Source organism: Podarcis cretensis, assembly GCF_951804945.1.
Source record: "Podarcis cretensis genome assembly, chromosome: 13".
NCBI lineage: Eukaryota > Metazoa > Chordata > Lepidosauria > Squamata > Lacertidae > Podarcis > Podarcis cretensis.
This window is the reverse complement of record NC_137182.1, coordinates 32,222,085-32,247,579: the sequence shown is the minus strand read 5'-3', so window position 1 is coordinate 32,247,579 and position 25,495 is coordinate 32,222,085. Positions and strand designations below refer to the sequence as shown.

The 25,495-nt window shown below is 41.7% G+C and overlaps 2 protein-coding genes and 1 pseudogene across 10 annotated transcripts; all 3 read right to left on the bottom strand.

The window, feature by feature from the left end:
- Positions 1-607: 607 nt before the first annotated feature.
- On the bottom strand, positions 608-3,095 carry LOC307200158 (olfactory receptor 14A16-like). The gene is made up of 2 exons (XM_079948572.1): positions 3,003-3,095; positions 608-2,512 (listed from the first exon to the last, which is right to left on the bottom strand). The coding sequence occupies exon 2, from the start codon at positions 2,509-2,511 to the stop codon at positions 1,558-1,560; it is 954 nt and encodes a 317-aa protein (XP_079804698.1). The 5' UTR covers position 2,512; positions 3,003-3,095; the 3' UTR covers positions 608-1,557.
- Positions 3,096-3,516: 421 nt separating this feature from the next.
- On the bottom strand, positions 3,517-22,311 carry LOC307200156 (olfactory receptor 14A16-like). 8 transcript variants are annotated; one of them, XR_013832338.1, is made up of 4 exons: positions 22,088-22,236; positions 19,742-19,842; positions 19,202-19,292; positions 3,517-3,607 (listed from the first exon to the last, which is right to left on the bottom strand). XR_013832338.1 is itself a non-coding variant. In XM_079948566.1 (4 exons), exon 4 carries the CDS (start codon positions 18,445-18,447, stop codon positions 17,494-17,496), a length of 954 nt encoding a protein of 317 aa, XP_079804692.1. In that variant the 5' UTR covers position 18,448; positions 19,202-19,292; positions 19,692-19,842; positions 22,159-22,311; the 3' UTR covers positions 17,379-17,493. The 8 variants fall into 8 exon arrangements, 5 of the variants coding, with proteins under 5 accessions (XP_079804692.1, XP_079804688.1, XP_079804689.1 ...); XM_079948566.1 differs by lacking the exon at positions 3,517-3,607 and adding an exon at positions 17,379-18,448 and having other exon boundaries at positions 19,692-19,842; positions 22,159-22,311; XM_079948562.1 differs by lacking the exon at positions 3,517-3,607 and adding an exon at positions 17,444-18,448 and having other exon boundaries at positions 19,692-19,842.
- Positions 11,155-12,691, bottom strand: LOC307200193 (olfactory receptor 14A16-like; annotated as a pseudogene). Its single transcript has one exon. The product of its transcript is annotated as an olfactory receptor 14A16-like (transcript).
- Positions 22,312-25,495: the final 3,184 nt, after the last annotated feature.

Here is a 25,495-nt window from a genome sequence, read left to right as displayed (position 1 = left end):
CCTGGCTGCGGCTGCAGTGTTGGGGTTTAGAAATTCAAGTTGATTTCATTTTTAGTCCAGAGAGTCCCCTCTTTGAGAGGCTTTTATTCTGCTTACGGTCTGTGGGGAATTGCTCTGGGCTGGAAACTCCCCCCCCCCAAAGTGACCCGACTGCCATTTTGTATCTTCTTCTTGTAGGGGTACCGGGTCTTTTGGCAGGAGCGCCATCTTGTTTTGGTGGGAGCGCCATCTTACTTGTGTGGATCAATTTTGCTTTGTTTTGTCTGAAAAAAAATCCATCATTGCCTTGGCGAGGAATGGATGCAATTCTGTCACCAGGGGATAGCCCAGAAAGCAAAGCACACAAAGGAAGATGGTTGGGCTGGGAGGAGGAGGAGGATGGATGGCCTTCATCCTAGCCAGCTCACTGCTGCCCCAGTTCCTCCTCAATGTATGTGAAAGGAGGGAAAGGGGGGGGTTTGCCATCACACTCTTAAAAAAGACTCAAGGTATAGCAGTTATGCGTAAATGGTTAATATGATTTGAGAACTTTAATAAGCTAATGGTTATCTCAGTCATTTATTTATTTATACAACTCAAAGGTGCACACTGTATGAAGGGAGAAAGATGGTGTCACATTCTCAATGGTCAAGAAGAATCCAAAACAGACACATATCACGAAAATATCAATATAATACATCAGAATATATAGTCAGTTCAGAGATTTGTTTCGTCTCCTGAAAAAAAGAAGCCCTTTGTAAAATCTTCTGGGAATCATTGCTCTGGGGAAATTTCTGTTATGTTGTGTGGGTTTAGTTATGAAACCATAAGCCATAGATTTTCCCTTTGAATTTCATTCATTTATGGTACAGGATGCCCAGTGAAGTACAGTGTTCTGCTTGAGGAATTTATTTTTCCATTGATTGTAAATGGCGGCCAATAAAGCTGCTGGAGCTGAAAGAAGAGCTGATATGGGATTAAAAACCGAATTGTCTTTTGCTGTGTAGTTTTTCATTTTGTTTTGCTAAATCAAATATTCTGTATCACATCTACATTTTTCTGCATTTTCCAATAAACCTTGTTCGAGTGTTAATACATGGTGCATGTATGTGGGTGGGTGAAGGAGTGCAAACCAGAGATGCTTCTGTTGCACCTTATCCCACCTCAACAATACATGAATTGTTTAAAAATCAATCCCTCTCCCCAGGTAACTCTGGTAATTGTAGCTCTCCTGGGAAAATAGACTCCTAAAAACTCTTGTATTTTTGTTTAAATACAGAACCCCTGTTAAGTGTCTAAACTTCACCTAAAGAACACCAAGTTATTGCTCTAGAATTCTCTCACAGTTGTAACAGTGTCCCATAAATAAATAATTAATAGAACTTACACATATAAAATGTCTCACAAAATCTATGCAAATGACAAAAGAACCATTCAGTATGATGAATAGTTAATATTGAGGAAGGTCCTATTTCAAAATATAAATGGGTATATCTAAGTTTACATGGCAGACCTCAGATCCCCATTTAGTGTTTCCATCTTTAACATTTTTCAAAAAAAGAATTTGGAACTGATTAATCATGCTACAAGCTGTTTTAATTTTCTGGGTATTTTCCAGACTGCCAGTTGGACGTCCTTGTTCCTGAGACTATAAATAATGGGATTAAGAACCGGTGGTAAAACTGTATATAATACAGCAGAAACCAAGTCCACTGTGGGGGAAGAAAGTGCTTTCGGTCTCATGTATGAAAACACAGCTGTGATGATGAATAAAGAAAAGACAGTCAGGTGAGGAGTACAGGTAGAGAAAGCTTTATATCTGCCTTGGACAGATGGGATCCTCAGCACAGCAGAAAATATGTAGCCATAGGAAGTAAAGATGAAGGTAAAAAAGAAAGAGTCCAGAAAAAAACCAGGGACAAGAATTAGAATTTGACTCACTTTTGTATCACTGCAAGAAATCTTTTGCAATTGAGGAATGTCACAAAAATATTGTCCAATCATATTGGTTCCACAGAAATTTAGTTTGAAAGTAAAACTGGTTTCCAGTACAGCATGGATCAGGTTGCCTATCCAGCAAGTAGCTGCCAATTGGATACAGGCATCCTGATTCATGATTAAGGTATATTGCAGTGGACGACAGATCGCTACATAACGGTCATAAGCCATAACAGTGAGCAAGGCAAGCTCCCCACCAACAAATGTGACCACTAAGAAGACCTGTGTCACACATCCAGCAAAAGAAATCATGTTGTTGTTTGTCACTGAAATGGCGATAGACTTGGGCACAGTGGTGGAGATGGAGCACACATCAAACAATGACAGGTTGATCAAAAAGAAGTACATTGGGCTGTGAAGGTGGCGGTCTAGGGCCACAGCTGTGATGATGAGAGAATTTCCCACTAAAGCTGTTAAGTAAATGAAGAGAAACATTGCAGAATGCAAAATCTGCAAATCACGGGTTTCAGAAAACCCCATGAGATGGAACTCTGTTGGAGTAGATTGGTTAGCCATTTCTCTCATTTCCGTCATTCTGCAAATAGAAGTTAAATAGTTTTGAATTAGTGGAGCTTATAAATTTTTGGAGTTTCTTTTTTTAAAAAAAAGATCATATAGGTATTGCTTTAGTTCACAACTACACATCTATCTAAATCAGCAACCAAGTATGCACACTATCAATTGTTGATGCATTCTTTTATCCTGATATGACATGAAGCCTAATGGGGATAGTATGTTCACTCACATATTTTCAGCTAATATGATTTATCCACCCTCAAAGACTGGGGGAAAGGCAACAGAGACTGGGGGCATACATATACTTTATAAGCCATGTGCCACATGATGTAAATATTGCAGTTTTTACAGAAATCTTCCATTTTGCCATCAAATGTACATAAACCATTTTATGAAACATGTAACATTTGTGTGTGTGAGAGAGATATATCACATGCGAGGGTATGTGTTTTGAAAGGTGCTCTCCATTTTTTTTCAATTGAACAACAGCATAGCAATTCACATATTGCCTAAGAGCAATGAAGAATAAGCCTGAATGAATTAAGTTTTGGGAATGAAGACTGATTGCCAGAATACTGAAACAGCAAAGATTTCAACAACCTGCAAGTAGAATTGAAAAAAAAAACCCAAAATATTATTTTATTTATTTCTAGAAACATGGCCCATGGAAACACCAAAAGACTCAATGTGCAGGCAGAATCATATTAAGTTCTACCCTATTAAAAAAATACAAGAAGAGAAGGGATGGACTTCCTTTAATTCCATTTGAATAAGTAATTTCTATTCTAGTGATTGTATTGCCATATATTATAATTCATTTCATTTTAAAAAAAAATGGAAAAGATAACCCAGATGAGAACATCTCCCAATTAATTTGTGTTAAATACAAATCTAATGAGCTGAAAAGATGAAGACTGCACACTGAATCATTAAAAGCTTCCTATTGTCAGAAAAGCCATAGAATCCCAGAGTATCTGCCTGACATCATTGTTGCTGTGAACAAGAACGCTTAATTCAATCCACTATCACATTTTTGGGAAGTAAATGTGAGTTGTCCATATTCCAGGTGGAATATTTCTCTGTGCAGTTTCCCCAAGGTTTCTGTTGCCTTCTCCTATAGATAAAAGAAATGATTTTCTTTAAAAAAAACCCCACAAGAAGTCCATTTTATTATATTATGCTAATCTCAGCATTAAACCAACTACTGGATGAGTCATTTCACAATCTTTTCAGAATTGAAATCTTGAGCATCCTTGAATCCCTTCTCTAAGATGATCAATAAGGATTATACTCACCATTGTTTCTCTCAGAAGATTAGAGTGCCAATGTGCTTGACGCTGATATTTATTTGAAGGTACATGGGTTGCAAGGAGGAGGTGATGTCATTCTCCTTTCCTGTGCTATTTCAGGGTCTCTTTTGGGAGAACATACCAGTCCCATGATACTGTGCAAAACAAATGTTGTCGATTTCCCTACTAGTTCTTTTAATATTCATAAGAATATAAGTGCCTGCTGGATCAATCCAGAAAGCGATGGACACAAAGGGAGCTGAGGAGAAGATAGATTCAACCTAGCCAGCCCAGTTCTGCCCCAGTTGCTCCTCAATATATATGAAAAGCAAGACGATCAGGAGAAGAGTGAGATCGCATCAGAGTATTTCCACCCAATCCTTGTATGCTAAGGTTTTCTCATTCATTATTTTCTGCCACTGAAATGTACATAATGTATAAATGAAAAGTGGCAGTTTCAGGGACAACAGAAATCCAAAACACACAACCAATACAATATCAGCATGTTTCATTCCCCAGTTCAGGAATTTCATTGTTCTCAGATATGCAAACAAAGATGCCATTGCAAAATCTCTTGGGAATCTTTGCCCCAGGGAAATTTATGCTTTCCCATTTTGGTGCCATTTGAATTAATTCATGTTTGCTGAAGGATGCCCAGTAAGGCACAATATTTTACTCCTAGAATTTATTTGGCCCTTCTGTTTTTTCATGGATTTTAAACTGTAGCAAAGAAAACAGCAGGAACTAAAAGAAAGACGAAAACGACTCCAAAAATTAATTGACTTCTAGTATGCAAGGATACTTTTTCATTTTTTTCTTGTAGTGCATACCTACATTTTGTATAACATCTTAACTATTTTTATTGTCCTCTACCCCCACCTCATCTGTTTGCAAAACTGGCAAATTCTTTCTGATCATGAATTACTTTGAACTTCCATTAGTGTTCAGCTGAAGGAGCTTAGGTTCCCCTTCATATGAAGTGTGCTCTTCCATCATGTGCATTAGAGCTTACATTTGAACGTTGGGGAACTGGGTGCACCCAATGGCAGTAACAGACATTATGGTAGTGCAGTGGCTCTCAGTTGACCTCCACTCAATTGCATCACTGCTGCCTAGCAGGAGTTAAGAAGCCTGCACCTGAACGGCTTTCTTTAGTTGTGTCTGCCTGTTCCCTTCTGAAAACTCTCACAGCCAAAGTGATAATAATTTAAATTAAAAGATCAGGTGATTGACAGGTACTGTCAGGAGGTCCTGCATACGAGTAGGAGTCCAGTAGAGACACATGCCCAACTGGCATGTTCGCTCCCTCCTGGTCGGTCATTCAGGAGATTCAAAATCTTTCTCCAGCCCGAATATCACATGCCTGATACTGATTCATCCGCACACATCAGCAGAGTATAGGCAGTCAGTGTTCAGACTCAGTAGCACAGCAATTTGGCTAAACTACGTTTATTTACATATACACACTTGGAGCATCATAACTCAGCTCCTTCCTCTTCAGCATCAGACAGCAAAGAGCAAGAACAGAGGACAAATGTCCTACATCACGGAAACACAGTAATAAAAACATCCTGTCTCCATCACTTCCCACTACCTGGAATGAAAACATACACCGTCATGTGATAAAAACAATCCCAGGACTTCAACACGGGAAAAGAATCCTAGCAGGTACATGGCCTGCTCAAACTTAGACATCAGCCAGTAGCAGACAGCATAATGGGGTGCTGGCATACAACTGAGCTCTGCTCACTCACACTGCTGCTTACGAAGGATAATCCAGTAATGGCCAGTTATCTTCAGGCTTCCATTTAATCCCAATTATCTAGCAATAAGACAAAATGAATTCAGTCTACTGGTTTCATAAGCCAATTCTCCTTCCTTGGTAATTCTTCTTCTTTCCACTTCTGTGCATATAAAGTTGTAGCTGCTGTTGCATATAAAAATAAATTGGTCAATTTTGGGGTGGGGGATGGGGGACTTCCAGTCCCATTATTCCTAGAAGAAAGGCTTCGGGGACGGGTTTGTGTTTTTTTCAAGGAATTATCAGTCTAAACATCATTTTCAACTCATTATACATCATTTCCCAAAAATAGCTTTTTCTCAGGACCACTACATGTGATAAAATGACCATTCCTCCTGTTGGCATTTCCAGCACATATTTGGAACATTTTAATACATTTTTGCTAACTTATTATGTTTCTAAGTACCACTTATACATTATTTTCACAATAGCATGCACTAAATTTCAGATATACTTTCCAAAGTCTCTCCCATGCAGTCATCACTTGGCAGGTTCTGATTTTATACCACAGCAAGGAAAACATGTTTATAAACTCCCCATTGAGAATGTGCTCACATATATTTTTTTTGCAAGCAAATCCCAGAAGGCTGATCCATACATTTAAAATTACTCTCTCTAATGTGCTTCCCTGGAGTCTAAGCCCTCGTCACCAAAAGGGGCTATGACACCATTGTCACGCCTGTGCCTCTTATTTCTACTTTCCCAGACCCATTTTGGGAGACCAGACAATTTAGCTGTTGTAACCCAGAACCCCTTAATCTGGTCCTCATAGTCCATGTCCGAGTAGTCAGATCTACATGATGAATCCGATGAATACGATGAGTTCCATTTGGACTTGCGTCCTCTTCTCTTGGTTCTGTGGGGTCTTTTTCTCTTGCGCTGAGACCTATGTGGTTCAGGGCTCAAAGAATTGTCAGATAGGTTAGAGGTGGAAGGAAACCTACAACTGCACCGAGCCATCCGTGAACGGTGGTAGGGAGAATGTGATCTCACTGTGCATGCCTCGACCCGCTCTTGATGCTTTTGAAGGCAGGCAATAGTTCTGTCCCTAGAGACTGAGCGAGAGGGATATTCACTTGAATAAGAGTAATGTTTGAAGCCATGTCGAGGCCTGCTGTGATGCCATGCATCACTTTGGGGGAGAAACACAGCAGGGTTATAGAGTCACCTGGCGAAGCCCAGAAAAGGCCCATTGGCTTTGCTCAGAATTAATTGAGAACCTGCAAACTTGGCATCATGAGCATAGAATTGAGAGTATATGACACATGCGGCTTTTTGGGATGAAGAGCTGTAACAACGTGGCTAAAGCAAAGAGCTGTGGGCTCTTTAATGCTGCCACGCTTTGCTCTCGAATACTCAAATACTCTGGCAAGACACTGCAAGGGAGGGTCCTTCAATGAGGCCTCCAGATGGTTGAAGCTGGCTAGGAAGGCAGTAGCAGTGGGCCTTCCTCCCTCACCGCTCCATGTGCCTCCCTCCCAAAGCTGTGTGCTTGGTGGGAAATGAACACACAGCAGCTCAGGGTTGGCCATACTTGCCCACAGTGGATCTCCATGGATTTAGACAAAAGTATTTGTTCAACTTAACTGTATGTTACAGAGACTGAACTTGGGACTTTTCCCATGCATTGTATGTTCTTTACCAGAGCTGAACAAAGGTATTATTAGCCATCAAGGCCCCCTGAGCCCAGTGACATTGCCAAATCAGGAACAAAACCCCCAAAATAAATCCCCCCATTTCTCTCCAGATAAATACCATCAGCTACGGTGACCAAGTGTCAGGCTTCAGGGAATCTGATCCCTGTCCCCCAACGACAGGGTGCCAGGGATAAGCAAGCAAGAAAAACTCTTGCAATGTCTTTTATTCAATATTCACAGAGAGAAGCTTTGGAATGCTGCCACTTGGAGTAATGGTGTTGCTCCAAATAATCTCCACGCCCTTCCCTTCTCAATCGCCCCCCTTATGGAGCCTGCCTAAGGCCAATTGCCTCTTAACTCTTTGCTCTCCTACTTTCACTGCTTTCCGGGTTGTGGGAGAAGGGAGTCTGGAATGTTTCTAGTGGTAATGTGTTAGCCAGCTGCTCTGGTTCTGTTTCTTCCCCATGCTCTTCTCCCATTATTTCCCAGCTTTGCTCCGCTTCTATCTCTGACTCATGGCCTTCTGCAAATCCTAGTTGTAAATCTATACTGCCTTCTTCTGGAAGATTCAGGAGGATGGGAAAGTGGTCTCCACCATTCCTCCTCAGTCCAGTCCCTGACATCAAGGCAGTTTCAGTGCCATGACCAGACCTGAAGCCGCACTAAAATTGATTCAAGCCAAGCAAATTAAAGCACTTTGTTGCTGAGGTGCCCCAACTCTATATGTACATATAAATAAATACGAATTACATAGATACAAATATTATTATTATTATTATTATTATTATTATTATTATTATTATTATTTAAAAGAAGTTTAAATTAGAAGTCTTCTAAGATGGACACACAGGTGGCGCTGTGGGTTAAAAGCCTCAGCGCCTAGGGCTTGCCGATCGAAAGGTCGGCGGTTCGAATCCCTGCGGCGGGGTGCGCTCCCGCTGCTCGGTCCCAGCGCCTGCCAACCTAGCAGTATTGAAAATACCAAAAGGAATTAGAAGTCTCCTAGCATGATTGCATGCTGTATTGCATGCTGTATTGTATAATGTTTTGCCACCCTTACTGAATCCTATTATTTATAGCTTTAGGAACAAAGACATCCAAGAGGCCGTATTGAATATACCAAAAGGAATTAGAAGTCTCCTAGCATGATTGCATAGGGACGCAGGTGGCGCTGTGGGTAAAAGCCTCAGCGCCTAGGGCTTGCCGATCGAAAGGTTGGCGGTTCGAATCCCTGTGGCGGGGTGCGCTCCCGTTGTTCGGTCCCAGCGCCTGCCAACCTAGCAGTTCGAAAGCACCTCCGGGTGCAAGTAGATAAATAGGGACCGCTTACCAGCGGGAAGGTAAACGGCGTTTCTGTGTGCGGCTCTGGCTCGCCAGAGCAGCGATGTCACGCTGGCCACGTGACCCGGAAGTGTCTCTGGACAGCGCTGGCCCCTGGCCTCTTAAGTGAGATGGGCGCACAACCCCAGAGTCTGTCAAGACTGGCCCGTACGGGCAGGGGTACCTTTACCTTTTTAAGATGGACACAGCATTTTATTTTTTTAAAAAGAACTAAAAAATGCACTACTTACAAGTGTATACATAATTCATTTAACGTGATGGTAAAATAGCATGTTTGCAAAACAGTGAAGGAGGAAGGGGGTCCTGGATCTCATCCAAAATCCACTTGAGGGGCTAGAGCCATGCCAGGACCACAGGGACCCTGGGGTGAGCTTCAGTCGATTTACATCAATGTGGCTCCCTTGTTTGGTGTTTACCCTTTCAGACTTCCTGCTGGGAGGGCAGGAGTCAGTTATAGTCTTGCCACTGCCTAAGCCAATACCGCTCACATTGTGTAATCAATAAAGATGTGGCCTAAATTTTGCCCATCAACCTTTAAACTAAAATATGTGTCTATGTCAATTTATTTATGAGGTGACCTGGGGTTCTCGAAGTGCAAATAGCATGTTTGCAAAACAGTGAAGGAGGAAGGGGAAGATTTTATGTGAGAAATTGAGGAGTGCGGACTGAATCTAATTGTTTTTTGGAAAGCAGAGCACTTGTGCAAAGATTTTGTTTATCATGTCATGTCCTCTACCACTCCCCACTCCAAAAAACCCAACTGAGAGCCAGTGTGGTGTAGTGGTTAAGAGCGGTAGTCTCGTAATCTGGGAAACCGGGTTCGCTTTTCCGCTCCTCCACATGCAGCTGCTGGGTGACCTTGGGCCAGTCATACTTCTCTGAAGTCTCTCAGCCCCACTCACATCACAGAGTGTTTGTTGTGGGGGAGGAAGGGAAAGGAGAATGTTAGCCGCTTTGAGACTCCTTAAAGGGAGTGAAAGGCGGGATATCAAATCCAAACTCTTCTTCTTCTTCAACTGAATAGTTTGAGAGTTGGAATGGGTAAAAACGTCAATTTGATTTTCTCTCAGTTTCTTATTTTCCCAATCTTAAGTTCAGTTTTCCATATTTCCATGTCGGTTTGCACAAGCGCGCGCGCACACACACACACACACACACACACGAAGTCAGATTCAAAGTGCAAATTTTTAATACATATGCTGCATGGAATTTTGCATAATATACATATTCAGCTAAATCACAATTCCCCAATATAATTAATATTTGCAAACTATTAAGATTAATACATGATCTTTAATGGTAAGCAGCCATTAACAAAAACAACCTTTTTGTGGTTAGGGAAGTGATGGAGAAACACACTGAAAATTGTGGGATAAATGATTGATTGATTGATAGCCCTGCTCAGGCAAATCAGGATGAAATCAGAATAAATGTTATATAGAATCAAAACAACAATTCATACTCATTGAACTGACCTGACATAGCTCTTTTAAAAAAGAAATACCAATAAAATGTGTCATGCTCCCCTACATGAATGACCTAGTTAGTATAGTGCTAGTATAACACACCTCTAAAACAGTGAAGAAGGAGAGGCCACAGTTATGGGAGAAACTGCAGACAGAGTATTGTATCCAAATGTGGTTCAGAGACCTCATCACTTCTGCAAAAACTTATTCTACACTTCCTCCCACCTAACACTCCCACTTAAAAAGAAACCCAATCCAGCATGCTGGGAGTAGCAAGGGTGAATGCATCAATTTCATTTTCTTTCAGTTTCTCAATATTAGATCCAGTTCCTCACATTTCCACAACTCTCTCTCTCTCTCTCTCTCTCTCTGTGTGTGTGTGTGTGTGTGTGTGTGTGTCTGTCCTAATGAAAACTCATCAGACATCATGTGTGAAACTTTCCTAATATACACATTTTATATGCAGATTTGCCCCAAACACATCTATTTGCAAAGCATTATTATGTAGTATAAGGCATTTTTATGCTATTATCATGGATATTTGCATTCTTATGCAATGCACAGGAATTGTGATGGGTATGAGACACAATGCATGCAATCATGCTAGGTAAAGGTAAAGGTACCCCTGCCCGTACGGGCCAGTCTTGCCAGACTCTGGGGTTGGTGCGCCCATCTCACTCAAGAGGCCGGGGGCCAGTGCTGTCCGGAGACACTTCCGGGTCACGTGGCCAGCGTGACATCGCTGCTCTGGCCAGAGCCAGAGTCAGAGCCAGAGCCGCACACGGAAACGCCGTTTAACTTCCCGCTAGTAAGCGGTCCCTATTTATCTACTTGCACCCAGGGGTGCTTTCGAACTGCTAGGTTGGCAGGCGCTGGGACCGAACAACGGGAGCGCACCCCGCCACAGGGATTCGAACTGCCAACCTTTCGATCGGCAAGCCCTAGGCGCTGAGGCTTTTACCCACAGCGCCACCTGCGTCCCTATGCAATCATGCTAGGAGACTTCTAATTCCTTTTGGTATATTCAATACGGCCTCTTGGATGTCTTTGTTCCTAAAGCTATAAATAATAGGATTCAGTAAGGGTGGCAAAACATTATACAATACAGCATGCAATACAGCATGCAATCATGCTAGGAGACTTCTAATTCCTTTTGGTATTTTCAATACGGCCTCTTGGATGTCTTTGTTCCTAAAGCTATAAATAATAGGATTCAGTAAGGGTGGCAAAACATTATACAATACAGCAGAGAGCAAATCCATTGTTGTAGAAGAAAGTGCTTTAGGTCTCATGTATGAAAACACAGCTGTGCTCATAAATAAAGAAAAGACAGTCAGGTGGGGAATGCAGGTAGAGAAAACTTTATATCTGCCTTGAACAGAAGGGATTCTCAGCACAGCAGAGAAGATGTAGCCATAGGAAACAAAGATGAACCCTCCACAAAATGAACCTCCAGTAATTCCAATGGCAAGAATCAAAATTTGGTTAACTTTTGTGTCAGTACAAGAAATCTTAAGCAACCGAGGGACATCACAGAAATACTGCCCAATAATATTGGACCCACAGAAATGTAGCCTGAAAGTGATAATGGTATGTAATGATGAATGGATTGCGCTGCTTATCCAGGAAGCAGCTGCCATTTGAATGCAGGCATCCCAGTTCATGATTAGCTCATACTGTAGAGGATGGCAGATTGCAACATAGCGATCATAAGCCATGATAGTGAGCAAGGCAAGCTCAGAACCTGCAAAAGTCAAAACTAAGAAAACCTGTGCAACACAGCCAGCAAAAGAAATCCTTTTGTCATCTGACAAAGAAGCAGCTATGGATTTTGGGATTGTGGTTGAGATGTAGCAAATGTCTGTTAATGATAGATTGACCAGAAAGAAGTACATAGGAGTGTGTAGTTTGTGGTTCAGGGCAACAGCAATGGTGATGAGGAAATTTCCCATGAAGACGATTAAATAAATGGAGAGAAATATCACAAAGTAAAAAAAATTGTTCTTCTCGGTCACTGGAAAACCCCATCAGAAGAAATTCTGTTACTGTAGACTGGTTGGCCATCTTAACTATTGGAAGTATTTCTTTTTAAAAAGTTCTAGAAGAGTGGCTCTGTTATTGTGTTTTAGCAACACCAGCAGAGCAGTTGTGGCACCTAAAATTAGAAAGGATTTAATGAAAGTCTGTTGGTTGAGGGGAATATACAGGCAATTGTCTGTGGGGTTTGCCCCCTATCTCAATATGAGGTAATGAGTGATGCCAATAGTAGACATTCAGCTGACACCATTCATTCACCCAGTGCTCGTAGCATTTTAAAGTTGGAAGGGAGCATGGAGAGCCTCTCAGTAAAGACCCATCTTGATTGCATGTTGAATCAAGAATGAGAAAGCAGAATCAAATCCTAACTATAGGTTATAAGGGCAACCTTGTTATTAGTTGTAAATGAGAAAAAAAACAAAACACCTCCTTGGAGTGTGGTTACATAAAGGAACTTAACTGTGATGTTTTGGATTTTTTTTTTTTTTTTTTGCTAACAGTAATGCTTTTACTTTATTTTTTTTTTAAATGCAAACCACATACCACCTAGCATTAATGAAATATCATGTGGCTTTGATGAGAGCTGAGGGTTTAAGTCCAATCACCAGAATTTTGAAACATCACATTATTATCTTCTCTTACCGATAAATGTAATCTATTTTTATCATAGAATAATCATGTCTGCATTAATCTTACTGCTGTATTAAACATTTTGAGGTCTTTTCAGAACTGAAATATGAGCACCTTTCAAGCCCTAGTCTCCTCTGAGGTTGAACAAATGGGATTCCACTCACCTCTATTTTTGTCTGGAAGAAGAAGGGCCAAAATGCTGGAGTGCGGTCTTTAGCAGAAGATAGAGATTTTATGACAAGGAAGAATAATTTAAGCCTCCCTGCTGTCTGTAGTGTTTCAGACAGTAGGTCCATGGAGAACATCATTAAATTTCTGTAGTGTTTCAGAGAATCACTCCTTGGAGAACCTCACCATAATGATTTGCAAGTCCTGATTTACACAACAAGTGGTGCAATTGTCTTTATAATAATAAAGTATTGTATGTATTGTGGCGGTTAGAGTGTTGAACTTGATTAACTTATGTACCACTGCAAAAAAATATTTTGTAACTGAGGAAGGTCACAAAATATTTTCCTGTGAGTTTGGTCCCACAGAAATTTAGCATGAAACTGAAACTGGATTGCAATGCTTTATGGATAAGGTTGCATATCCAGGACGCATTTACGATTTGAATCCAGACACTCCAATTCATTTTCCTTCTGGGAGGGCATCCATACCTTCTTCACTACTGCCTAAAATAAGTTTTACTTTGTATATTTACACTGTGGAAGGTTGATTCTCAAACAAGCCAGCTGGCAAGGAGGAATAATCAATCTTGCTCAGATCAAATGATCAAAGAACACAACGGTGCAAGTTATCTGCACTGTTTGATACTGAGGGATAGTAATCCTATTACTAGAGCAATGCTGGGAAAAGTGGCAGTCATGCTCTTCATTGCTTCAGTGATATGCCATCATGGGCAAAGTCCAGTAAGAAAAGGCCTTAACATAGCCTGCCCAGTTCTGTCCCAATTGCTCTATCCAAAAAAGCATGATTTGTGACTCGAGGCCCCGCTCCCTACTTTGTGATGAAATAAGACTCATGGAGAAAAGTATTTTAGGTTAATGGGCTAAAAAAGGCCACAACTTTATTGGTTACAGAATGTGAGTGGTATTGGCTTAGGCATTGGATCCGAGCAGACTATACTTGACTCCTGCCTGCTCTGCAGGAAGTCACACAAGGGTTAACAACCAGTAGTGGGAGCTTGTTGATGGAAATCAACTGGAAGCTTTCCCCTAGAGTCAACGGAGGGTCCTGCCGTGGCCCTAGCCACCACCTGGGTGTGGGACAGGAACCACGACCACCAGATTCCTTTAACAGAATACCCTTCAAAGGGAGGGGTAGGTGATGGCAACAACCTCCCCTCTAACACACAACACATTTCCAATGCCTAACCACCAAACCTTACAAAGTTGTGACAATTTGCTACAAGGTAGGCGAAAAACCAAGTGGCTAGTGCCAATCTGTCAAGTGGGAAAAAATTCCTACCAGGCCCCTTGGACAACCAAGGTGACCAACCTAGGTCCACAGCAAGGTCAGGTGCTGAAGCGAAATCTAGAGGGAGGGCAGGATGGTGCTCTGAGGAAGCCAGAACAACAAGGAAGACCTTGTGGGCCTGTGACCATTTTAAAACCACTAAACCACACCCCCAGCCAGTCGGATTGGTTGGCTGGGGTGCATGACGTGGACCTAGAACCCCAGTGATGCAGGGGCCACACACCCCCTGCGAGCGTGGGAAGCGATTCTTGCTCACAACTGCTCCCCTCCGGGAAGAGGAGAGCTTTTCTCATAATACGTTTTCCATTTAAACCCCATGGGGGAGTGGGGGATGAGGCCAGCTATGCACCTGTGGATGGTGAAAATACTATTGATAGTATCATTGCTGGACTATTAATTAGTCAAGGTCCTTTCACTTATTCATTTCCACAACCAAAATATTCATAATGTTTCAAGTGAAAAGTCAAGTTTGGATATAAAATTACAAACAAAAGGGTTTTAGGTAAAGGATGCTCAATGAGATACAGTGGTACCTCGGGTTACAGACACCTTGGGTTACAGACACTTCAGGTTACAGACTCCACTAACCCGGAAGTAGTATCTCAGGTTAAGAACTTTCCCTCAGGTTGAGAACAGAAATCAGACGGTGGCAGCACAGCAGCAGCAGGAGGCCCCATTAGCTAAAGTGCTACCTCAGGTTAAGAACAGTTTCAGGTTAAGAACAGACCTCCCGAACAAATTAAGTTCTTAACCAGAGGTACCACTGCACAATGAAATACACTGGGGATTTGTTTTGTCCTTTTGTATTTATTTTGCTTGTACATTGTTGCAAAGAAAGCAGTTGGATGTGAAAGAAGAACTGATAAAGGGATGCAAAACTGAATTGTATTCCATTCTCTGGTATGTGGGGGTGTTACATTTGCATTAGAATTTGTAACCTTTGTCAAAAGTCCAGAAGCTTTTTTACTAGGCATTATAGGTCAAGATCTGCCGAAAGAGAAGAATAAAATCTTCATGTATGCTACAACATTGGCTAGGATACTCCTAGCTCAAAAATGGAAAAGTGACAAGATACCAACTAAAGATAAACTCATGGACTACACTGAAATGGCCAAATTGAGAGATTAAGAGACAAAGACAATAGATACTTTAAAAAGGAGTGGGAACCATTTGTGATGTATTCACAGAAAAACTGTAAAGAAATGAACTCACTAGCAGGATTTGATTAAACACTCAACAATAAGAGTGTCTCTCTGTCTTCCCTCCCCCCCCCCCCACAGAGAAGTCCCCAGAAACCAGATGAGTTTCCACACTTGCAGCCCAGCACTTATTACCACTCGAGCAATATGGGTTTACTCTGTCACACTCATAACTGCAGCATCAAGGACCTCCTTCTCTGCTTCTGGGTGATGCTGCTGAGGCCGGCACAGGGTCCCTCTGCCATCGACGCTGCTGCAGCTTGTCCCCAGTAGTAACTGCCAAAGCATTCCCTCACAGGGCATAGGATGGCATGGGCAGGGTAAGGGCTTTTATACTGGGTAGTAGATTGCAGCCTGGTCCATTGCTTTCTTTTTATGGATCAATGGTCTCATTAGTATTGGGATTTCAGCTGCGTTCGTCCGAGCTGATAAGGCTCATCTTCCTCCGAGCCCTCCCAGCAGAGCATTAAAACAACACCACAGTGGAAGGATGAGATAGGTACGGGCTACACGCCATGCTTTATTACTAAGCTATGCAGAGAGCAAAGAAAATATACATCCTCTCTCTATGAGAAGCAGAGAGCAACTGCACACAAAGGAACAAAGGAGCAAAGGAAACATGAAACCAGTAACGTCACATCCCGTCTCCCTTTCCCGTGAAACTCCAACAGTATCTGGACTCGGGAATGTAAACACAGGCCTGTGACTGCAAGCAGCTGCACAGTGAGGAAACAAAAACTAACAGTTAGATGACGGAAACTAGCTGTCAACGGGTGGTGCACAGCATAGAAAAAAACACAGAGACAGCGAGTATCTTCAGGGTGGAGGGCAGCTCACTTGAACGTTCCTCCTCTCCCGTATATATTTTTTATCTTTCCCTTTTTCTAACAGCCTACGTGGCCATCTGCCAATGTCCCACGTCACATCACCCGATCATGGCTATACAACACTCATCACCATATATGGTATTACTGCACAGTGGGAACATAACTCCATATAAGGTCAACACACTTAATACACTGCAAAGCACGGACATGCCGCGTCACCGAGGTCAGCGAGGCACCACGCAGCACTACAAGCCTCTGCCATGGCTTCATGGCTCCCACAGTTAGACAGTAAAATTATTGTTGAATTGCTGTTTTAGGGGTTGTTTTTCATCGTCTGGAACGGACTAATCCATTTCCCATTACTTTCTATGGGAAAGCAAGCCTTGCTTTAAGTACGCTTAGGTTTAAGAATGGACATCTGGAACGGATTAAGTTCATAAACCAAGGTACCACTGTATTAAGATATAACAAAAAAAGCAGGGAAATTATTATGCAACAAACCAGAAGAGGAAGTTGAGTGAAGTCACGGGGGGAGGGGGGTATTTGGGTTTGTCTTTATATTTGAGATTATGTTACTGTGAGGAAGATAAAAATGTTAAAATCAATAAAAACTAATAAAAAAGAATTTGTAATGTAAATTGTGTATCATATCTATTTCAATTCATTCTACCAACACGCTTATGGGTTTTTGTTTTTATTTACCCTAAGCCATGTCCAAGAATCCATTCCCCATGCCCCCACATGCATATATACCAGATGGAGAATCACAGATCCTTCTCTTCCCTCCACTCCCACCTTGGCATTCCCAAAGTGCTTTAACATTCAACCCCCTCCCCAGGAAATCTGAATATTGCAGCTTTGTAGGGGTAACAGTTTTCACCCAACAACTATTGTTAATCTACAGCACCCTCTATCAAACATTCACTACGTTTAACGAGAAACCATACTAGCATATCTTAAAGCAAATACCAATCCTTCAATTTTAAGAGAGTCAGATTTGTAAGTAACAACACAAAAACATAATTTTTTCGAAAATGTCTACATAAGATACAATCAAGATAGTTCTCTGCAACACTGTAGCAGCAGCAATAATGGCCCATAACTGAAGAAATAATAAGATCAACATTCTCTGTCACTAAATTTGTGAAAATGGCAAGGAGCCTTTTAATATGATAAATAGTTAATATTATGAAATCCTCTATTTCAAAGGTGAAGAAATACAGTTAATTTCCTAAATTCAACCTCAGATATACATTAAGTGTTTCCATTTTTCCAAAAATCTGGAAGTGATGAATCATGCAATAAGATGTTTCAGTTTTCTGGGTATTTTCCAGACTGCCAGTTGGATGTCCTTGTTCCTGAGGCTATAAATAATGGGATTAAGGACTGGTGGCAAAACTGTATATAATACAGCAGAAACCAAGTCCACAGTGGGGGAAGAAAGAGCTTTTGGCCTCATGTATGAAAACACAGCTGTGGTGACGAATAAAGAAAAAACAGTCAGGTGAGGAGTACAGGTAGAAAAAGCTTTATATCTGCCTTGGACTGATGGGATCCTCAGCACAGCAGAGAAGATATAGCCATAGGAAGCAAAGATAAATGCAAAACAAAAAGAGTCAATAAAAAACCCAATGACAAAAATCAGAATTTGATTCACGTTTGTATCACTGCAAGAAATCTTTTGCAATTGAGGAATGTCACAAAAATATTGTCCAATGATATTGGTCCCACAGAAATTTAGCACGAAAGTAAAACTGGTTTCCAATACTGCATGAATCAGGTTGCTTATCCAGGAAGCAGCTACCATTTGCATGCAGGCATCCCAATTCATGATTAAGGTGTATTGTAGTGGGTGACAGATGGCTACATAACGGTCATAAGCCATAACAGTGAGCAAAGCAAGCTCCCCACCAACAAATGTGACCACTAAGAAGACCTGTGTCACACATCCTTCAAAAGAAATAATGTTGTTGTTTGTCAATGAAATGGTGATGGATTTGGGCACAGTGGTGGAGATGGAGCACACATCAAACAATGACAGGTTGATCAAAAAGAAGTACATCGGGCTGTGAAGGTGGCGGTCTAGGGCCACAGCTGTGATGATGAGAGAATTTCCTACTAAGGCTGTTAAGTAAATGAAGAGAAATATTGCAGAATGCAAAATCTGCAAATCACGAGTTTCAGAAAACCCCATGAGATGGAACTCTGTTGGAGTAGATTGGTTAGCCATTTCTCTCATTTCCGTCATTCTGCAGATAGAAGTTAAATAGTTGGGAGTTAATGGAGCTTACAATTTTTTGGCCATTCAATTTTTTTTTTTAATATCATCTTAGATGTTGCACTAGTTCACAACTACACATTTATCCACATCAAGAACCATGTATGCACACTATTAACTGCTGATATGTTCTTTCATTCTGATATGACATGAAACATAATGGGGATAGTATGTGCACTCACATGTTTGCAGCTAATATGATTTATCCACCCTCAAAGACTGGGGAAAGGCAACAGAGACTGGGTACATACATATACTTTATAAGCCATTTGCCACATGATGTAAATGGTGCAGTTTTTACAGAAGTCTTCCATTTTGCCATCAAATGTACATAAACCATTTTATGAAACATGTAACATTTGGGGGAGGGGGAGAGATCACACTGAATTAACTAGATGGGGTAAAGGAACCACCATTCTAGAAAGTTGGTCTGAAATTTCATATAAAACAAAAAATGAAATCAGTGTGGATATTTTGAAAGATTGTATTATGTGTATTCTCAGTGAGCCTTTTCTGTTTCTTGCTAAATACTTTAGTAATGTAAAACATGGAAATGGAAGATTTCTTCAAGTATATTGGAATAAAAAATTGTCAGTTCTCAAATATTTGGAGGTTTTCCATCAGAAATATATGACAAAAAACTATCATGCAAGTGCATGTGTTTTGAAAGGTGCCCTCCATATTTTTTTTCAATTGAACAACAGCATAGCAATCCACATATTACCTAAGAGCAGTGAAGAATCAACCTGAATGAATTAAGTTTCGGGAATGAAGACTGATTGCCAGAATACTGAAACAGCAAAGATTTCAACAACCTGCAAGGAGAATTGAAAAAAAAATCCAAAACATTATTTTATTTATTTCTAGTAACATGGCCCATGGAAACACCCAAAAAATGGCTATACTTCTCAATCTGCAGGCAGAATCATATTAATTTCTATCCTATTCAAAAAAAACCAAGACAAATTCCATTTAGATAAGTAATTTCTATTCTAGTGATTGTATTACCATATATTAATATTTATTTCATTTTTTTGGAAAAGATAACCCAGATGAATCCATCTCTCAATTAATTTGTGTAATATGCAATAGGCAATTTGTTTAACCAGCCAATCTAATGAGCTGACAAGATAAAGACTGTGCACTGAATCATTAAAAGCTTCCCATTGTCAGAAATGCCATAGTTACTGAAGAATTCCGGAGTATCTGCCTACCATCATTGTTACTGTGAACAAGAGAGAGTTATGGTAGCACTTGACCTTACTCCATTATCACATTTCTTGTCAGTTGTCAAATGTCAGTTGTTCATATTCCAGCGTGAAATATTTCTCTGCACAGTTTTTCCAAGTTTTCTGTTGCCTTCTCCTATATATAAAAGATATGATACTATTTTAAAAAAATAAGAAGTCCACTTTATGATATTATGTTAATCTCAACTTTACACCTACTACATCAGTCATTTCGCAATCTTTTCAGAATTGAAAGCTCAAACATCCTTGAGTCCCTTCGCTCTCTTTAAGGAGATCAATAAGGATTATACTCACCACTGTTTCTCTCAGAAGATTAGAGTGCCAATGTGCTTGACAGTGATATTTATTTGAAGGTACATGGCTTGTCAGGAGGAGGTGGAGAAGGTGATGTCATCCTCCTTTTCTGTGCTATTTCTGGGTTTCTCTTTGGAGAACATACCAGTCCCATGGTGGTGTGCAAAACAAATGTTGTCCATTTCCCTACTAGTTCTTTTAATATGCATAAGAATATAAGAGCCTGCTGGATCAGTCCAGAAAGTGAAGGACACAAAGGGAGCTGAGCAGGTGAAAAGCTCAACCTAGCCAGCCCAGTTCTGCCCCAGTTGCTCCTCAATATATGTGAAACGGAAGATGATCAGGAAAACAGTGATATCGCATCAGAGTATTTCTACCCAATCCTTGTATGCTAAGGTTGTCTCATTCATTAATTTCTGCCAGTGAAATGTACACAATGTGTAAATGAAAAGAAGTGGCAATGTTTCATGGACAACAAAAATCCAAAACAAACACCCCAGTATAATATCAGTAAACTGCATTCCCCAGATTTACTTGTTCTCAGATATGCAAACAAAGATGCCATTGCAAAATCTCTTGAGAATCTTTGCTCCAGGGAAGTTTGTGCTTTCCTCATGTTGGTGCCATTTGAATTAATTCATGTTTGTTGAAGGATGCCCCTTAAGGCAATATATTGTACAAAGAAGATGAAAAAGGCTCCAAAAATTAATTGACTTCTAGTATGCAAGGATACTTTTTCATTTTGTTTTCTTGTCATGCATATCTAAATTTCATATACGTAACATCACATCTATTTTTATTGTCCTCCCCCCCCCATCTGTTTGCAACACTGGCAAATTCTTTCTGATCATGAACTTCTACTTTGAGCTTCCGTAAGTGTTCAGCTGAAGGAGCTTAGGTTCCCCTTCATATGAAGTGTGCTCTTCCATCATGTGCATTAGAGCTTACATTTGAACGTTGGGGAACTGGGTGCACCCAATGGCAGTAATAGACATTATGGTAGTGCAGTGGCTCTCGATTGACCTCCACTCAATTGCATCACTGCTGCCTAGCAGGAGTTAAGAAGCCTGCACCTGAATGGCTTTCTTTAGTTGTGTCTGCCTGTTCCCTTCTGAAATCTCTCACAGCCAAAGTGATAATAATTTAAATTAAAAGATCAGGTGATTGACAGGTACATGGCCTGCTCAAACTTAGACAGCAGTAATAAACTGTAGCAAAGAAAACAGCAGGAACTAAAAGAAAGACGAAAACGACTCCAAAAATTAATTGACTTCTAGTATGCAAGGATACTTTTTCATTTTTTTCTTGTAGTGCATACCTACATTTTGTATAACATCTTAACTATTTTTATTGTCCTCTACCCCCACCTCATCTGTTTGCAAAACTGGCAAATTCTTTCTGATCATGAATTACTTTGAACTTCCATTAGTGTTCAGCTGAAGGAGCTTAGGTTCCCCTTCATATGAAGTGTGCTCTTCTATCATGTGCATTAGAGCTTACATTTGAACGTTGGGGAACTGGGTGCACCCAATGGCAGTAACAGACATTATGGTAGTGCAGTGGCTCTCGATTGACCTCCACTCAATTGCATCACTGCTGCCTAGCAGGAGTTAAGAAGCCTGCACCTGAATGGCTTTCTTTAGTTGTGTCTGCCTGTTCCCTTCTGAAATCTCTCACAGCCAAAGTGATAATAATTTAAATTAAAAGATCAGGTGATTGACAGGTACATGGCCTGCTCAAACTTAGACAGCAGCCAGTAGCGGACAGCATAATGGGGTGCTGGCATACACTTGAGCTCTGCTCACTGACACTGCTGCTTACGAAGGATAATCCAGTAATGGCCAGTTCTGCTAGGAACTCAAAAGGAAGTTATCTTCAGGCTTCCATTTAATCCCAATTGTGTATCAAGATCCCAGAGCATCCCCAAGGATAAATAAATATACACTGAAACAGAATTTTAGTTTAAGGTTAATGGGCAAAACTTTAGGGCAAAACTTTGTTGATTACAGCAATGTGAGTGGTATTGGCTTAGTCATTGGCAATAACTATAACTGACTCCTGCCAACTTTGCAGGAAATCTGGAAGGCTAAACAACCAAATAAAGGAGCTCCGTCGATGGCAACCAACTGATGCTCACCCTGGGGTTCCTGCTGGGTCCTGGCATGGCCCTAACCCCTCAAGCGGACTTCTGATGAGATCTAGACCCGCAGATTCCTTTACTGGAATAACCTTGTATTCCAGTAGATGGTGATGCCCACACCTCCCTTCCGCCACATCACAATAAGCCAATGCCTAATTTCACATGAGCCCCGCACTCGCCGCCAATACCCTCATACCTGTAACCAATCCTTCAAGCCTCTAACGATCTTGTCCATCCACACATCATTTCCGCCATCAGAAAGATGCATACTATCAGCCCAAAACAGGGCTCTATCACTGAAGGTAATACCAGGGCGGCAAATCACTCTGCCACCCAGCATCAACACCTTGTTTGACACCTCAGGGTCAACATGCTTCCTGGTTCTGTTGGTGGCAGCTGGGCAAGAACTATTGTGCCAAACCTGACGCACCAGGAACTGCGACCAAAATATTGTGGTATCTGGGAGCACTGCTGCCAGCTCCTCCAAGTCCTTCTCAATGCAAGTCCTCAAGTCCATGCCCTTCAGCAGTGGCAAGTCATTTTCGCCCAGCTGCACAACCAACGCAGAAGGCGGGCCCCAAGTGGTCACCCAAGCCTTCACCAGTGGTAAAACTTCTTTTCAGTGCATCCCACATCTGGACACCCAGGAAATCTTGACTTGAGTAGGTAAGCCGAGCTGGCACCCAAAGCCAGTCTCCACTGCTCACACACTGGCCCAGTGCATGATGCTGTGACCCACGATCCACACGTGGAACTCTGGCAGCACTGAAAAAAAGGAAAAGACAAAACATGTTAGGAGGTGGACAACATGCTACTTGCTTTTCTGGATGTATCCCTTATAGGCATTGGACTTCCACCAGCCCAAGTTTTTTATCCTGTCCACTGAAAGGCCCCAATGAACTGCCGTTGTAGCGGCACCAATCCTGAAAGAATGGGCAGCAAATTCCAATGCTGGCAAGCCACAGGCCGCAATAGCCTTCCACGTAACCCTAGTGAATTGATGCCTTGCTAAAGGGTTTCTATCCTCATGTATCAAGAATGGATGAACTCCAGGAGGCCTAATCTGTAAATACCTCCTAGTGTCTTTTACAGGTCAGGAACCTCCATGCGCCGTTGCAGGAAACTTAAGCAGGGCCCTCTTACCCCTTTGGTCCATCCGGACCACCAATTCTGCCTCTCCCAAAGATATGTCCTCTAAGTGCAGACCCCTAGGAACTCCCCCACGGACCTCCTCAAAAACAACCTCACCCATTCTATTGTGATAGAATAATTGGAAGAGAACAACCATGCCTCATACCAGGACCAGCAAACAGATCTTAGTTTTTTGTGAATTTTACATAATAGGTCAAAGGTGACAGGCCTGCGGCCAACACCAAAAGATGATTGAAGTCTACGCCAGCCCTCCAGAGCCTTCCAGAGCACAAAAGCTGCACACGGATCATGGGCAAACAGGGTTTGCTAAAAAACGAAATGGCAGCAGACTGGATTTTAAGAGTCTTAGTCGCACGCTGAAGCTGATATAAGTGTGCTATGTATTGCAAAACCTGATCTGTAGAAGGGGGTTGATCTACAGCAATAGATAAATTCTGCACACGGAATGTTATAAAATCAGCCCAGGCTTTCTTGTAAGATTTAAATGTGGAGGAGGCCAAGGAAGAGACTACTCCCTGCATAACTATGCACTTCCAAGGCTCCATAGGTACACCAGAAAAGGCTCCGGCAACTGCTGTGCGTCCAGTGCCAAAGATCTGAAGCGGTTCATCTGAAAGCGAGACAGAGAAGCCAGGTGAATCCCCAGAAATGTGCCACCACCTTTTATATTCCCCCACGATCACACCACCGATCTCTGATTGGCCAATAGGCCATGGTGTGATTGTGGGGCCATTGTGTGGGCTGGGCTCAATCTCCCACCTCCTCAAGGATGGGGGACACACACACCTTGGGCCCGCATGCAAGGCGGACCCTCAGTTAGGAAGATCTCATTTATCTAGCAGTAAGCCAAAATGAATTCAGTCGAGCTTATTTAGAGCAAACATTATTTTGATTGCAGAAAAAAGCGACCAGATAAGATTAATTTTATTTCTATCAAATCATCAGATTACTACACATCATATATGTGTGTGTGTGTGTGTGTGTGTGTGAGAGAGAGAGAGAGAGAGAGAGAGAGAGAAGTATTTGATCCCCTGCTAAATTTGTCCGTTTGCCCTCTGACAAAGAAACGATCAGTCCATAATTTTAATGGTTGGTTTATTGTAGCTGTGAGAGACAGAATAACAACAAGTAAACCCCCAGAAACCCAGAAGACAAAAGTCAGAGATTGATTGACTTTTTAAATACCATAATCAACTCATCGTGGAATATGTACATATACATATCTACACACACAAAAACAACAACATAAATATACATGCCAATACACACATGCATGCATACATAAATACACACATACATACACACGGAACGGAGCAATTCCTTGCCACACCTATGTGGCTACATAATTCATTCCAGACATATAAGGTTTTTTGCAAACATGAAGTTCATCTTGTCCAACCCCCTGCAATGTGGGATTATGTTGTTGCCCCAAGCAGGAGATGAACCTGCAAACTAGGCAATATCAGTGCACTGCTCTAACCACTGAATCATCCACTATACATGAGCTAACAGTCTTCATGAGCTAACTTTGTGGCTGATACCCTTACAATGTAGGGATGTGTTGCTGCTCCCTGCAGGAAATGAACCTGTGAACCTGGCATCATGGGCATAGAATTGAGACACACAGGGTTTTCTGGGATAAAGAGCTGCTACAATGTGACTAAAGAGCTATGGGAGCTTTAAGGCTGCCATGCTTTGCTCTCTGGGAAGAAGGGTGGCTCATACTTGCCTTAGACACATGGGCCAATGTCCCCCGCAAAATGGCATTGGCGTGAGAATGGGATAGTGACACAGAAAGGGAAGGATGCTGGATGCTCTTCTTCACCCACAAAAGTGGCCCCTGGAGGAAGAAGGTGGCCGTGGCCAAGTGAGGATCGCAGGTAAAATACTCAAAAAGGCTGCATCGCTCTGGCAAGGCACCACAAGAGGGATCCTTCAATGAGGCCTCCAGATGGTTGAAGCTGGCTAGGTAGGCAGTGGCAGTGGGCCGAAAACGGGTGTTCCTAACTGGTACTGCAAAGGACTCATGCCTCCACAGGTGGGATAAAGATCATGAAGGGATCTAGATCCGATGCTCCTGATGCTCTGGGCCAACTGTGCTGCCAGTGTCAGCTCTGGGCCCCTTTTATGCTTCTGGAGCAGGCTGCTGCAGATAGGTAGAATGTGAATCCAAGCAGAACAG